Source organism: Xyrauchen texanus, chromosome 23, assembly GCF_025860055.1.
Source record: "Xyrauchen texanus isolate HMW12.3.18 chromosome 23, RBS_HiC_50CHRs, whole genome shotgun sequence".
Classification (NCBI taxonomy): Eukaryota; Metazoa; Chordata; class Actinopteri; order Cypriniformes; family Catostomidae; genus Xyrauchen; species Xyrauchen texanus.
In genome coordinates this window covers 2,876,246-2,892,089 of record NC_068298.1, presented here as the reverse complement: position 1 = coordinate 2,892,089, position 15,844 = coordinate 2,876,246, and the positions used below count along the sequence as shown (strand labels likewise).

The 15,844-nt window shown below is 40.6% G+C and overlaps 2 protein-coding genes and 1 pseudogene across 2 annotated transcripts in view; all 3 read right to left on the bottom strand.

The window, feature by feature from the left end:
- The window catches only part of LOC127663406 (protocadherin alpha-C2-like), a 69,889-nt gene extending 66,630 nt beyond the window's left edge, over positions 1-3,259 (bottom strand). Inside the window, exon 1 of the mRNA XM_052154983.1 lies at positions 810-3,259. Coding sequence (XP_052010943.1) covers positions 810-3,188 — 2,379 coding nt within the window. The 5' untranslated portion in view covers positions 3,189-3,259. The remainder of the gene's footprint in view (positions 1-809) is intronic.
- A 1,082-nt stretch (positions 3,260-4,341) lies between these two features.
- LOC127663414 (protocadherin alpha-2-like) lies at positions 4,342-7,899 on the bottom strand (annotated as a pseudogene).
- Positions 7,900-9,539: 1,640 nt separating this feature from the next.
- LOC127663427 (protocadherin gamma-A8-like) lies at positions 9,540-10,434 on the bottom strand. Its single transcript, XM_052155020.1, has one exon. The coding sequence runs from the start codon at positions 10,312-10,314 to the stop codon at positions 9,634-9,636; it is 681 nt and encodes a 226-aa protein (XP_052010980.1). The 5' UTR covers positions 10,315-10,434; the 3' UTR covers positions 9,540-9,633.
- Positions 10,435-15,844: the final 5,410 nt, after the last annotated feature.

Here is a 15,844-nt window from a genome sequence, read left to right as displayed (position 1 = left end):
TGGCTGTTCACTTTTCAAAGTTTTGTTGAGCACACTTGCAATATCTAATGGAGCAGCAGTGAGAAAATGATTCAATAAGAGTTATTTCTTTGCCATTTTATTAAGCTTTATAAAATGATACACAAGTAACACTGAAATACTGTATTTAGAGATTAATTATGGTCACGTGTCTTGTGCTGTAACACTCCACGTGCACTCAGGCATGGTTTAATGACATATTTTATAACATTTTAAGCTGCCTATTAAAATAGAGCAGTAATGATATCAAAAGTGCATTTGGCAAATATAATAATTGAAATTATTGATTTGAATGTACATTGGTAAATCCCATTCCATATTCGAAATATTAATTTAATATGCCATTAACAATCTATGAGCATCAGTTGTCGCTCTGCTTGTTAATAAAATAGCAGTTAAGTTGAACACAAAATTTATTCTAGAGTTCTAACGGGAGTTTCATTAAAAACTTAATGGGGAACATTACATTTAATAATTGGAAAACTAATTTGAACTATTTTAACGTTTTGATATTCAAGGAATATTTACTATTACCCATTTTAAATTTATGGTTTCAGCACCACGGAAAGCAAACCGACCCATGGTGAAAAATGTAACAATGTAAACCAAAAAAAATTAAATGTCGAAAAACAGGAAGGTCTAATTTTAAACTTAACAAATGAATGCAAAACACAAGCTCTTTAAACAGAAGTCTGCCAATACAGTAATATTTTTTCCATAAAAAGTACAGAAACACTAAACATTATCTGCAGCATATACCATTGATTAAAAAATGGACTGTGATGTCTTACCTTGTCTTTACTGGGGAGTGTTTGTGTTCTGGTAAAAGTGTCTCCTCCATTAATACTGATCAGTTCCGCATCTGCAGGCGGAAATGACGCAGGGAAAACCACCACGTCACTCTTCAGTGTGTCCGAGCTAAAACACACGTCATACTGCTGAGCAGATTTGGAGTAAGACCAGCTCCCGTCAGGGTGTGTGGTGATCATTGGGGTGCTGTACCTGCCCAAACTGCCGTCTGTCCTGTGACATTTGACAGCTATCAAACTGATGAGACTCAGTAAAAAGATGACGCACACACACACAATGGCGATCAGCAAATACAGATTTAAATCCGAGAAACTCTCCTCCTTTATCGGCACATGTCTGAACTGAGTCTTGACGTCACCTGTGCTTTCAACAACCACAACATCAACAGACACAGTCGCGGACAGTGAGGGCTCTCCGTTATCACCAACCGAAATGACCAACGGGTGAGTTTTCAGGTCATTGTCACTCATTCTCCTCTTAGTCCTGATCTCCCCGCTGCTGGTTCCGATTCGGAACAGATTGTTTCCTTTGGGTTCAGAGATGTGGTAAGACAGCAGCGCATTGTAACCAGAGTCTGCATCTACAGCCCTGATCTTGGCCACAAAGTAGCCCGCCTCAGCAGAATAGGGAATGTTCTCGGTGTTCACGGAACCGAGCTCGGAATAGGGTGCGAGAATCGCGGGACTGTTGTCATTCTCATCCAGGATAAACACATTTACAGTCACGTTACTGCTCAGAGGAGGAACACCAGAGTCTGTGGCCTGAACTTTAAACTGAAACGTTTTGATCTCCTCATAGTTAAAAGACTGTAAACTGTGTAGATCTCCATTGTCAGAGTTGATGTTGATCATGGATGTTACCGGGCCGCTTTTAGAGTTTTCCACTAATGAATATGTTATTCGGGCATTATCAGCTACATCAGGATCAGCAGCAGATACTGTATGAATAACAGCTCCAACCTGACTGTTCTCTTTCACATAAACATTAATGACGGGCTCTGGAAAGCGCGGCGCGTTGTCATTCACATCAGAAACGTGTACAGTAATGACACTGGTACTAGAGAGAGGAGGAGTCCCTTCATCAGTAGCTGTGATAGTCACGTGATACTCAGATATGCTCTCTCTGTCCAGCGCACCGTCTACAACCAGAGAATATTTGTTCTTATATGTATTCTGTATGCGAAATGGCGCAAAATCGCGTATTTGTAGAACAACAGCACCGTTTTTACCTGCGTCTCCGTCTTTAACAGTTATTAATCCTAACATTGTACCTGCAGTGGCGTCCTCTTTCACTGTTTCAGCGAGAGATGTCACTGATATTTCGGGTACGTTGTCGTTAACATCAATAATTTCAACTAAAACTTTACAATGAGCCGCCCTTGGTTTCTGGCCTTTATCTTTTGCCTGTACACGGATTTCTACAGCATTGCTTGTCTCGTAATCAATGTTCCCTTTTACCGAGATTAAGCCACTGACAGAATCAATAGTAAAAGCGTTAGCGACATTGTCATCATCATCATCATCATGTCTTATAAAAGAATACATTATTTCTCCATTCAAACCCTCGTCAGAATCGCTAGCGAGAACCGTGACGATGGACGTACCGGCTGGTGCATTTTCCGATATGCGTGCTTTGTAAAGAGATTTACTAAACACGGGGATATTATCATTCACATCCTCAACATTAACTATAATTTGTGATGTTCCGGATTTGGGAGGTTTTCCTCCGTCTATAGCGGTCAGTGTGAGCTGGATCACAGGCTGTTTCTCTCTGTCTAAAGCTTTCTGCAGCACTAACTCAGCAGATACAGTCTGTTCTCCTCCGCTTTGTACATCCAGAGAAAAATGTTCATTCGGACTCAGTTTGTAGCTCTTTACCGAGTTACTGCCCACATCAGCATCAAAAGCGCTTGGTAAAGTAAATCTCTCCCCTGGAAAGGCTGACTCGACAATATTTAGCTGTGTCTTTGGCGACTTAAAAGCAGGTATGTTATCATTAATGTCCAAAACATTCACTTCCAGTCGATACATGTTTAAGGGGGAGTTAACAATGGCCTCTAATTCCAAAGAGCATTTGCTGCTCCTCCCGCATAACTGCTCCCTGTCAATTCTCTCTTTGACGAGGAGAACACCACCCTTCACATTGACATCGAAATACCTCTTATTTGGTCCTGAAACAATCTGAAATCCACGGAGCTCCAAGTCTTGAACATTTAGGTTCAAATCCTTCGCTATATTCCCCACCGCGGTTCCAGGATCAGCCTCCTCCGATACAGAATACACAATCTGCCCTTTAGCATTGTTCCACGCGCAGAAGGTTAAAATAAAACACACACACGACCTCAATCCTTGTTCTGACATTCTTCTAATTTCTTCAATAAATCGGTTTGATCCATTCGATTATATACAACGGCATAACGTCGTAATTCCTCGCAGGACTTGTAAAAACGGAGACGATAATGTGGCTCCTCGCGAACAAAAGCCCCACGTGACACAGTCAACCCTCCCTTAACCGAGGAGGAGCTTTGCATAGCCGATGTACATCGAGAGATCGGTCTCTGACGACACCGTGCGGATATTTCGAGAGAAAGTAGCTGTGAAAAGAGACTCAATGCCTTAAGAATGGCAAGAAAGACAGATATGTTTCAAATGTAATGTTTTACTTTTACTGTTGAAAATACAAATAAAGAGTTACAACGCACTAACAAAACAAATTAGCATATGTATTGCTTAATGGTTGTAGCATATGTTTTGTCATAATTTATACACTAAAACAAAAACCATGATAACTGAATTTTCATTACATAAAAAAAAAAATCCTTAAAATTGACCAAACACATATACACACACACACACACATTATATATATATATATATATATATATATATATATATATGTAGCCAGCTCCAAAAATTTTCAATCCCTTTGAAACACAAATTAAGTATTTGTAGTTTTTTGGTATGTTATGGTATAAAAATGTGATCGTGAATGGCAAATATTTAACCACTGACGTACATTTCTTAAGATGTATTGGTGTAATGTCAGCTTAAATGTTGTATTTTATTATGCAGCAATAGGCAGATATAGCGCAACGGAATCATTTGCTTATGCAATAATAACAATATATAAATAACGTTATTTTTGCAGAGTAATTATTGTCATTTACAAAAAAGGACCAAGACGGCACAGAAAATCAGGGCGAAGTGTGAGTTTAAAAAGCCCGGAAAACAACCCACAATCACACATTTAAGTTTGCACACTGCAATTAAAAACACTCATAGCGCTATTACTGCAAAAGTGTCAAGAAAGAATGGTAAAATACATGAGACAAAAGTCATTGAATATGATGGTCATCAATTCCAGCACCACGGACAGCACACTTTAGACAAACCGCTCGATAGCACAAAAAATAAATAAATACAAACTCCTACTAGATCTTGGCCTTTACTTTGTTTTAAAAAAATTATACAGCCAACAAAGTTCCCATCGAATGTTAATAATTCAACAGATAGTCTAAATATGTCTTACCTTGTCTTTACTAGGGAGTGTTTGTGTTCTGGTAAAAGTGTCTCCACCATTAATACTGATCAGTTCCGCATCTGCAGGCGGAAATGACGCAGGGTAAACCACTACGTCACTCTTCAGTGTGTCCGAGCTAAAACACACGTCATACTGCTGAGCAGATTTGGAGTAAGACCAGCTCCCGTCAGGGTGTGTGGTGATCATTGGGGTGCTGTACCTGCCCAAACTGCCGTCTGTCCTGTGACATTTGACAGCTATCAAACTGATGAGACTCAGTAAAAAGATGACGCACACACACACAATGGCGATCAGCAGATACAGATTTAAATCCGAGAAACTCTCCTCCTTTATCGGCACATGTCTGAACTGAGTCTTGACGTCACCTGTGCTTTCAACAACCACAACATCAACAGACACAGTCGCGGACAGTGAGGGCTCTCCGTTATCCCCAACCGAAATGACCAACGGGTGAGTTTTCAGGTCATTGTCACTCATTCTCCTCTTAGTCCTGATCTCCCCGCTGCTGGTTCCGATTCGGAACAGATTGTTTCCTTTGGGTTCAGAGATGTGGTAAGACAGCAGCGCATTGTAACCAGAGTCTGCATCTACAGCCCTGATCTTGGCCACAAAGTAGCCCGCCTCAGCAGAATAGGGAATGTTCTCGGTGTTCACGGAACCGAGCTCGGAATAGGGCGCGAGAATCGCGGGACTGTTGTCATTCTCATCCAGGATAAACACATTTACAGTCACGTTACTGCTCAGAGGAGGAACACCAGAGTCTGTGGCCTGAACTTTAAACTGAAACGTTTTGATCTCCTCATAGTTAAAAGTCTGTAAACTGTGTAGATCTCCATTGTCAGAGTTGATGTTGATCATGGATGTTACCGGGCCGCTTTTAGAGTTTTCCACTAATGAATATGTTATTCGGGCATTATCAGCTACATCAGGATCAGCAGCAGATACTGTATGAATAACAGCTCCAACCTGACTGTTCTCTTTCACATAAACATTAATGACGGGCTCTGGAAAGCGCGGCGCGTTGTCATTCACATCAGAAACGTGTACAGTAATGACACTGGTACTAGAGAGAGGAGGAGTCCCTTCATCAGTAGCTGTGATAGTCACGTGATACTCAGATGTGCTCTCTCTGTCTAACGCACCGTCTACAACCAGAGAATATTTATTCTTATATGTATTCTGTATTATAAACGGAAGTGAATCCGTTATTTTTAATTGTACAGATCCATTTTCTCCAGAATCATTATCTTTAACAGTAATCAGCCCGACCATTGTTCCTTTTGGTGAGCCCTCCTTCACAATATTAACAAGTGATGTAACCGATATTTCAGGGATATTATCGTTAATGTCCATTATTTCGACCAAAACTTTACAATGAGCTACTCTTGGAGTAGAGCCTTTGTCTTTCGCTTGTACACGAATTTCAATAGCATTGTTAGACTCGTGGTCTAATTTACTCTGAACTGTTATTTTACCAGACACATGGTTAATTGCGAAAGACTCGATATTTTTATCATTGCCATGCCTGATAAAGGAATATTCAATCTCTCCGTTTAGCCCGTCGTCCGCATCGCTCGCGTGCACATCTATAACTGAAGTTCCGACGGCAGCGTTTTCAGGAATTCGAGCTTTGTAAAGCGACTTTGTGAACACAGGAATATTATCGTTCACATCTATGATATTAACCATTATATTTATTGTCCCTGATCTTGGAGGTTTTCCTCCGTCTATAGCGGTCAGTGTGAGCTGGATCACATGTTGTTTCTCTCTGTCTAAAGCTTTCTGCAGCACTAACTCAGCAGATACAGTCTGTTCTCCTCCGCTTTGTACATCCAGAGAAAATGTTCATTCGGACTCAGTTTGTAGCTCTTTACAGAGTTACTGCCGACATCCGCATCATCCGCACTTGGTAATGCATATCTTTCCCCTATAAATGCGGCCTCAGAAATGTTTAATTGTGTCGACGAGGAGTGAAAAACTGGCGAATTGTCGTTTATATCCAATATATTAACTTCAAATCGGTACATGTTCAATGGCGAGTTAACAATGGCCTCTAATTCTAAGACACATTTTAAGCTCCGTCCGCACAGCTCCTCTCGGTCCATTTTCTCTTTAATTTGAAGGATTCCCGTCTTCATATTTACATCGAAATACCTTTTGTTAGGCCCAGAAGCAATCTGAAATCCACGGTATTCCAGCTCTTGTAAATTAAGGTTTAAATCTTTGACGACATTGCCAACAGTAGTCCCCATACTGGCCTCCTCCGACACAGAAAACACAATCTGCCCAGTAGATATCCTCATAATGCAATACAATATAGTCAGATATATCCACAATAGATTTCTCTGTTTTACCGAGTTAGCCATGATCCATCAGCAGCACGTTCACAGGACGATCTAAATATCTCCGCACATCGTTGTAGTAAAATGAACCGTGCACTCCACTGCAAATCACAAACACTATTGTGGCGTCACACGAACAAAGCCCAGAACGAGCTCAATCGCCCTGCCCCATAAAAGGGAGGAGTTTCGCCGAGACGAGAAATACACTTTAACGCAGGCAGCTGATGACATCTTGTGGATGTAGACAGCTAGCATGCTACAGATAGTAAATAAATTTGACAAAGGATAAACATGCTCACACTGCAATACACAAAGTCGATCTTCATATATAGAGTATATAACATCCTGAACGTGCGAGCAAAAATGTCTCTGACAAACAGAAAGGGGGTTAACATGAGCATGTTTGAATAATAGAAATGTCCCAATACAGAGATGATAAGGTCCGTGTACTTTTGCGTCAGTTACTTTTTATATTTTAACTCAAAAATGAAAAAACAAAAGTGTTTTTTTTTCTTTATGGGTTTAAACACTGATAAATAAAATAAGCAGATACAAACTCATTTACTGTTGACCATTTCATTTAAGAATGAATAAAGAGAAAGGGGAAAATGTCACATATGATCCATCATATGTGTGTGTGCCTGCATGTATGTGTGAGTGGGGGCAGGTTTAAGTGGTTTATGACGACATATTTTAGGTTACAAAGTAGTAGTTACAAGGGTATTATGCTATAAAATGTGGTTTATGAGGACAGTTAGTGTCCCCATAATTCAAATCGCTTAAAAAAATTAAATAATATATATATTTGAAAAAGTGAAAATGCAAAAAGTGTATGTGAGGGTTAGGTTTAACGGATATAATCTATAGTTTGTACAGTAAAAAAATAATTATGTGTACAGAGAGTCTTCATAATGATAACTGCATCAACGTGTGTGTGTGTGTGTGTGTGTGTGTGTGTGTGTGTGTGTGTGTGTGTGTGTGTGTGTGTGTGTGTGTGTGTGTGTAAAACTCTGTAAAACAGATGACCCAAAAATCATTGATATTGATTGTAACTGATTTCAACACCACATACAGCAAAAAACCATTTGGAAAAACCACACCAAGCCAAATGAAAACTACGAGCTTTTACTCATTATATTCTATAGATGTAACTATGAATAATAAATCCCCAACAAAGCTCATAGTGAATGCCAATCATTAAACAGATGATCTAAAATATGTCTTACCTTGTCTTTACTGGGGAGTGTTTGTGTTCTGGTAAAAGTGTCTCCTCCATTAATACTGATCAGTTCCGCATCTGCGGGCGGAAATGACGCAGGGAAAACCACTACGTCACTCTTCAGTGTGTCCGAGCTAAAACACACGTCATACTGCTGAGCAGATTTGGAGTAAGACCAGCTCCCGTCAGGGTGTGTGGTGATCATTGGGGTGCTGTACCTGCCCAAACTGCCGTCTGTCCTGTGACATTTGACAGCGATCAAACTGATGAGACTCAGTAAAAAGATGACGCACACACACACAATGGCGATCAGCAAATACAGATTTAAATCCGAGAAACTCTCCTCCTTTATCGGCACATGTCTGAACTGAGTCTTGACGTCACCTGTGCTTTCAACAACCACAACATCAACAGACACAGTCGCGGACAGTGAGGGCTCTCCGTTATCCCCAACCGAAATGACCAACGGGTGAGTTTTCAGGTCATTGTCACTCATTCTCCTCTTAGTCCTGATCTCCCCGCTGCTGGTTCCGATTCGGAACAGATTGTTTCCTTTGGGTTCAGAGATGTGGTAAGACAGCAGCGCATTGTAACCAGAGTCTGCATCTACAGCCCTGATCTTGGCCACAAAGTAGCCCGCCTCAGCAGAATAGGGAATGTTCTCGGTGTTCACGGAACCGAGCTCGGAATAGGGCGCGAGAATCGCGGGACTGTTGTCATTCTCATCCAGGATAAACACATTTACAGTCACGTTACTGCTCAGAGGAGGAACACCAGAGTCTGTGGCCTGAACTTTAAACTGAAACGTTTTGATCTCCTCATAGTTAAAAGACTGTAAACTGTGTAGATCTCCATTGTCAGAGTTGATGTTGATCATGGATGTTACCGGGCCGCTTTTAGAGTTTTCCACTAATGAATATGTTATTCGGGCATTATCAGCTACATCAGGATCAGCAGCAGATACTGTATGAATAACAGCTCCAACCTGACTGTTCTCTTTCACATAAACATTAATGACGGGCTCTGGAAAGCGCGGCGCGTTGTCATTCACATCAGAAACGTGTACAGTAATGACACTGGTACTAGAGAGAGGAGGAGTCCCTTCATCAGTAGCTGTGATAGTCACGTGATACTCAGACGCGCGCTCTCTGTCCAGAGGTCCACTAACAACTAAAGAATAATAATTCTTGTATGATGATTTTAACTTAAATGGTACATCGACTGTTATGTCTAGTTTTTTAACTGCATTTATGCCACCGTCTTTATCCGAGACCATCACTAAGGCAACCACTGTTCCTGACGCCGAGTCCTCTCTCACCGGACTCATCAGTGACGTCACCAATATTTCAGGAGGATTATCATTTACATCTATAACTTCCACTAGGACTTTACAGTGAGTGCGACGAGGCGGTGTACCTTTATCACTCGCCTGGGCACGGATTTCATATGCTGCGTTCTCCTCGTGATCTAAATGCCCCTTTACAGTGATCTCACCGGACACTGAGTCAATGGCAAATACATCAACGGATCTTGTGCTCCCTTGTCCAACCAATGCATACACTAGTTCTCCGTTAACGCCATCGTCTAAATCGGTTGCGGTCAATGTGATTACTGATGTTCCGAAGGCTGCATTTTCAGGAACACGAACTTTGTAAAGCGGTTTGCTAAATACAGGTGTGTTATCGTTGACATCTATAACATTGACTACAATCCTGACAGTGCCAGATCTAGGGGGCTCCCTCCGTCAATAGCGGTCAGTGTGAGCTGGATCACCGGCTGTTTCTCTCGGTCTAAAGCTTTCTGCAGCACTAACTCAGCAGATACACCATGTTCTCCTCCACTCTGTACATCCAGAGAGAAGTGTTCATTATTCTGACTCAATTTGTAGCTTTTAATAGCATTAACCCCTACATCAGCATCATTTGCTACTGGTAATGGGAATTTTTCTCCGCTGTATGCCAATTCCGTTATATTAATTATATACACATTGTCGAGGAAAGACGGTGCGTTGTCATTTTTGTCTAAAATATTCACCTCTATTCTATGTAAATGCATTGGGTAGTTCAATATGGCTTCTACGTTCAAAACGCATTTGGCAGACTGACCACAGAGCTCTTCTCTGTCCATACTTTGGTTAACAAAGAGCACGCCCGATTTCAGATTCACATCGAAATACCTCATATTATGTCCGGATATAATGCGAAGTCCTCTCGATTCGAGTTCTTGTAAATTTACGCTCAAATCCTTCGATATATTTCCCACAAACGTCCCTTTATCCACATGTTCAGAAATGGAGTAGGAGAGCTGCGCAGCACAGCACTTAAACAAACAAAGAAATAAGCCGCATAGAATCCATACAGTCTCTTCTCTTCCACGGACGACCATTGCGATTGAGACGAGCTAGTCGACGTTTTAGAACATGCTGGTAACGATTTGAGTAATTCCACCAAAACAGTTAAAAAAGCAGGAATCCTGTACGTTGTAAAGCATTGTCTGTGTCACCGCCTTTCCATGATCCATCGAACAATGCCAAGAGACCCCGTTGCTCTTCTTTTTACAACACAATAGGAGGAGTCCTAGAAAAGGAAGCCATTTCTTCATTCAATGGTCTTCAGCGACACCACGTGTACATTAACTAACATTAAATGAGGTTGACTGAATGTATTTCGTTTTAATTTCATTTTAAGTTGAAATATGTCTAGTAAGAATTGTATTAGGCTATTATTATGATTATTATTATTAAGCAAAATAATTTTTCTGTGCATCTACTGCACTGGGAGTTGTGGTAAACATGTTCCCATTTTGAATAATTCGAAGTGTGGTGAGAGAGAATGCAAATACGCAACATTTACACAAAGCATGTGATGCCAAGTAAACATACAGATACATTTTACGTATTTATTTTTTTATAGAAAATGTCTATTAATAGAATGTATTTTATTTACATTATCATTATTATTATTATTAACCAGAAACATTTTACGTGTGTATCGTTCGGTCACGTCTTGTTAACCATCCGTTGCAATTATCAATCAATCAATCAATCAAGGTGACAGAGAAGTGGTTCCTAAACTTTTCACAGAGGCGTACCCTTAAAACATTCAACATCCTTTCGCGTACCCCCTCTCTAACGCATAGATCAAATTCACACTAGGAAATTTGAAATTATATATCTTTGTAAAACAACTCCCTTATATTACACATGTTATATTTACATGTTTTGCACATGTTATATTAATCATATACATACTGAATAAATGTATTACCAATTGAGTTGGGAATGCTAGATATGATTTAACTTGAAAACTTGAAGCCCCAATCATGCAAGAATAGAGTTCGGTTCTGTCTAGAATTGCGCATCATGGCAGGTACGGCATTGCCGGCCGAATTCGAGCATTGTGGGTAAGTATCTGTGCAATTGCGCAGTCAGCTCTAGGTGCTTTTTATGTCACACTTAACACTATTAGCAAGGTTGAGCTCATTTGCTGGAAACACATCATGTAACAATGTTAAAACAGGTCTCTAGCGTGCGGGCACAAGTGAGTGAAAATTACTGCGTGTGAATGTGGAATTTTTTTTTGGTGTTGCTGAATGTCTGACACCCGTCACCAAAGCTTATGAACTAATACCATCAGAATCAAAACTCCCTATGCATCTAACCTTAAAAACAAATTACGTTTTAAAATGCAAAAAAATAAAAAATAAAATCGTGGACAACTCTGGACGACTCAGTGTGTGCGAGTCTGGTAAAACAGTGAAGTATTTTACTTGCCATCACTAAGCTACGTCACCTAACATCTGAATGCAAGAACAGAGACGTCGTGATCAGCACCACGGACAGTTCCAAATCTATATTTTCTGCAAATAAAAGTTTCTTCATTTGGCAAATCAGACTAAAACTTGAAGAGCGTATATCAGTACTATATATAAGGCAATGGTGGCTTATAGTTTTCAAACCCCAAAAAAGGGAAAATGAAAGATATCATAAAAGTGTGGAACGTAAAACACTCATTAACATGTCAGAGTTCAATGTGCTCAAGTTCTCTTATAAAACCTTAAACTAAAGACCATGAGCAGAAAAATATAAGCACAGACAAAACATTTTTTTTAAAAAAAAGATCACTCTCAAAAGGATCTCAAAGTGATTTTATAATTAGGAATAGTGGGGGGGGGAAACACCGGCGCCTTACCTTGTCTTCACTGGGGAGTGTTTGTGTTCTGGTAAAAGTGTCTCCTCCATTAATACTGATCAGTTCCGCATCTGCTGGCGGAAATGACGCAGGGAAAACCACCACGTCACTCTTCAGTGTGTCCGAGCTAAAACACACGTCATACTGCTGAGCAGATTTGGAGTAAGACCAGCTCCCGTCAGGGTGTGTGGTGATCATTGGGGTGCTGTACCTGCCCAAACTGCCGTCTGTCCTGTGACATTTGACAGCTATCAAACTGATGAGACTCAGTAAAAAGATGACGCACACACACACAATGGCGATCAGCAGATACAGATTTAAATCCGAGAAACTCTCCTCCTTTATCGGCACATGTCTGAACTGAGTCTTGACGTCACCTGTGCTTTCAACAACCACAACATCAACAGACACAGTCGCGGACAGTGAGGGCTCTCCGTTATCCCCAACCGAAATGACCAACGGGTGAGTTTTCAGGTCATTGTCACTCATTCTCCTCTTAGTCCTGATCTCCCCGCTGCTGGTTCCGATTCGGAACAGATTGTTTCCTTTGGGTTCAGAGATGTGGTAAGACAGCAGCGCATTGTAACCAGAGTCTGCATCTACAGCCCTGATCTTGGCCACAAAGTAGCCCGCCTCAGCAGAATAGGGAATGTTCTCGGTGTTCACGGAACCGAGCTCGGAATAGGGCGCGAGAATCGCGGGACTGTTGTCATTCTCATCCAGGATAAACACATTTACAGTCACGTTACTGCTCAGAGGAGGAACACCAGAGTCTGTGGCCTGAACTTTAAACTGAAACGTTTTGATCTCCTCATAGTTAAAAGACTGTAAACTGTGTAGATCTCCATTGTCAGAGTTGATGTTGATCATGGATGTTACCGGGCCGCTTTTAGAGTTTTCCACTAATGAATATGTTATTCGGGCATTATCAGCTACATCAGGATCAGCAGCAGATACTGTATGAATAACAGCTCCAACCTGACTGTTCTCTTTCACATAAACATTAATGACGGGCTCTGGAAAGCGCGGCGCGTTGTCATTCACATCAGAAACGTGTACAGTAATGACACTGGTACTAGAGAGAGGAGGAGTCCCTTCATCAGTAGCTGTGATAGTCACGTGATACTCAGACGCGCTCTCTCTGTCCAGAGGACCACTAACAACTAATGAGTATCTATTTTTATAAGTATTCTCTAACCCAAACGGCATCGAGTCTTTTATTTTTAGATGCACAGCACCATTTTTACCAGCGTCGCCATCTTTCACTGTGATTAACCCCACCATTGTACCTGGAGAAGAATCCTCTCTCACATCATTCACTAGAGATGTTACTCTTATTTCGGGCACTTCATCATTAACATCAAATATTTCAACTAAGACTTTGCAATGCGACTCCCGTGGGTTTTGCCCTTTATCCTCTGCCTGAACACGAATCTCAATGGCAGCAGTTTTTTCATAATCTATAGGCACTTTGACAGTAATTTCGCCAGTAATTGGATTAATAGAAAATGCGTTTGCACTGTTATCATTATCGTGATTGATAAAAGAGTATACGACTTCACCATTAAGACCCTCGTCTGCATCTTTTGCATTCACTGTAATCACAGAAGCACCGGGAGGTGAATTCTCTGGTATTCGCGCTTTATAAAGCGGCCTGTCGAATACAGGATTATTATCGTTTACGTCTATTACATTAATTACTATCTGTGTCGTACCAGACTTTGGAGGTTTTCCTCCATCCACAGCGGTCAGTGTGAGCTGGATCACAGGCTGTTTCTCTCTGTCTAAAGCTTTCTGCAGCACTAACTCAGCAGATACAGTCTGTTCTCCTCCGCTTTGTACATCCAGAGAGAAATGTTCATTCGGACTCAGTTTGTAGCTCTTTACAGAATTAACTCCAACATCGGCATCGAATGCACTTGGTAATGTATATTTCTGCCCAGGAAACGTCTGTTCTGAAATATTACGGTACAATTTAGAAGCGCGAAATGTAGGTGCATTGTCATTTATATCTAAAATGTTTACCTCAAATCTGTATATATTCATTGGAGCACTGACAATGGCTTCCAATTCCAAAGCGCATTTCGTGCTCCGTCCGCACAGCTCTTCTCGGTCGACTCTCTCTCTAACAAAGAGATTTCCATTCTTTATATTTAGATCAAAATACCTTTTGTTAGGCCCCGAGACGATCTGAAATCCTCGCTTTTCAAGGTCCTGTACATTCAAGTTTAGATCCTTTGCTAAATGTCCTACCGTGGTCCCCGTGTTTACCTCCTCCGACACAGAATACACAATCTGCCCGTGTGCGTCATTCCAGATATTGAAGAACAACATAATAAAGATCCAATGAATGCCGCAACAGCCTTCTGTTCTGTCCATATTTCCTCCTGTTAGTCACTGTCGGCTGATGTAGTCAAATATCATCCGTGTATTCCATTACACGCTTGCTGATTTCGCAAAGCGACCGAGAAAGAGACTCCAACGCGGACAGAGCTCTCGAACAAAGACCTCTGACGAGGCGAGGATCCCCGCCCACTGTAAGGAGGAGCTCCACAAATAACTAAACGAATAGTTGCACATGCTGCCAGTGACACCGTGTGGATAACCATGCTCAATATCTAACAACTGTCATCATTACAGATCTTGAATCTGGACACCATTTGATAGGGTTAAAGTCGTAAAAACTCGATATATAAGAATGATTATGATTGCAGAAATATGAGTTGTTTTAAGAGATTATGAGGGTTTAAATAATTGCCAAACATGAGTAGCCTATAAACAAAATTACACCGAGAAACAATCCTGCGTTTAAAAATAATATACAATAAAAATAGATGAAAATGCATCATTTTAAATAAATAAACATTTTAAGTTGTCAATATTTGAAGTAATATATTCTAAAGATCTGTAGTCATTAAACATTAAAAAATAAATCTTTGTATTATTCAGAGCAGATTATCACTAATTATTATTATTATTTTTGCAGCTGTGAGTACATGCTACAGAGCCATAATAGATCTCTTGAAGTTACATTTCAGAACCGCGGAAATGGACAGCACCTTTTGAAGTTCGGGGTTAAAAGACGGCAAAACAATAAACTTAACATATTAAAATGGGCAAAATTACCAATATTTGTTTAATTCTGGACCATTTTACTCAAATATCACATCAATAATTTCTTTAAAGAAAAAGCTCGACACTCGCCAAAAGAAAACTACAGAAAGCTCTTGCTCTCCTCATTATACACAGTGAATGACAACCATTTAAAAGATATGTGTGTGTGTGCGCGCGCAAAACTCTGTAAAACGGAAGACCCAAAAATCATTGATATTGATTGTAACTGATTTCAGCACCACATACAGCAAAAACCATTTGGTACAACCACCACAGGCCAAATGAAAACTACGAGCTTTTACTCATTATATTCTATAGATGTAACTATGAATAATAAATCCCCAACAAAGCTCATAGTGAATGCCAATCATTAAACAGATGATCTAAAATGTCTTACCTTGTCTTTACTGGGGAGTGTTTGTGTTCTGGTAAAAGTGTCTCCTCCATTAATACTGATCAGTTCCGCATCTGCGGGCGGAAATGACGCAGGGAAAACCACTACGTCACTCTTCAGTGTGTCCGAGCTAAAACACACGTCATACTGCTGAGCAGATTTGGAGTAAGACCAGCTCCCGTCAGGGTGTGTGGTGATCATTGGGGTGCTGTACCTG

Excerpts from the sequence above, each read along its gene's own strand:
- LOC127663427 (XM_052155020.1), bottom strand. The coding sequence starts at position 10,314 with ATGGTCGTCCGTGGAAGAGAAGAGACTGTATGGATTCTATGCGGCTTA.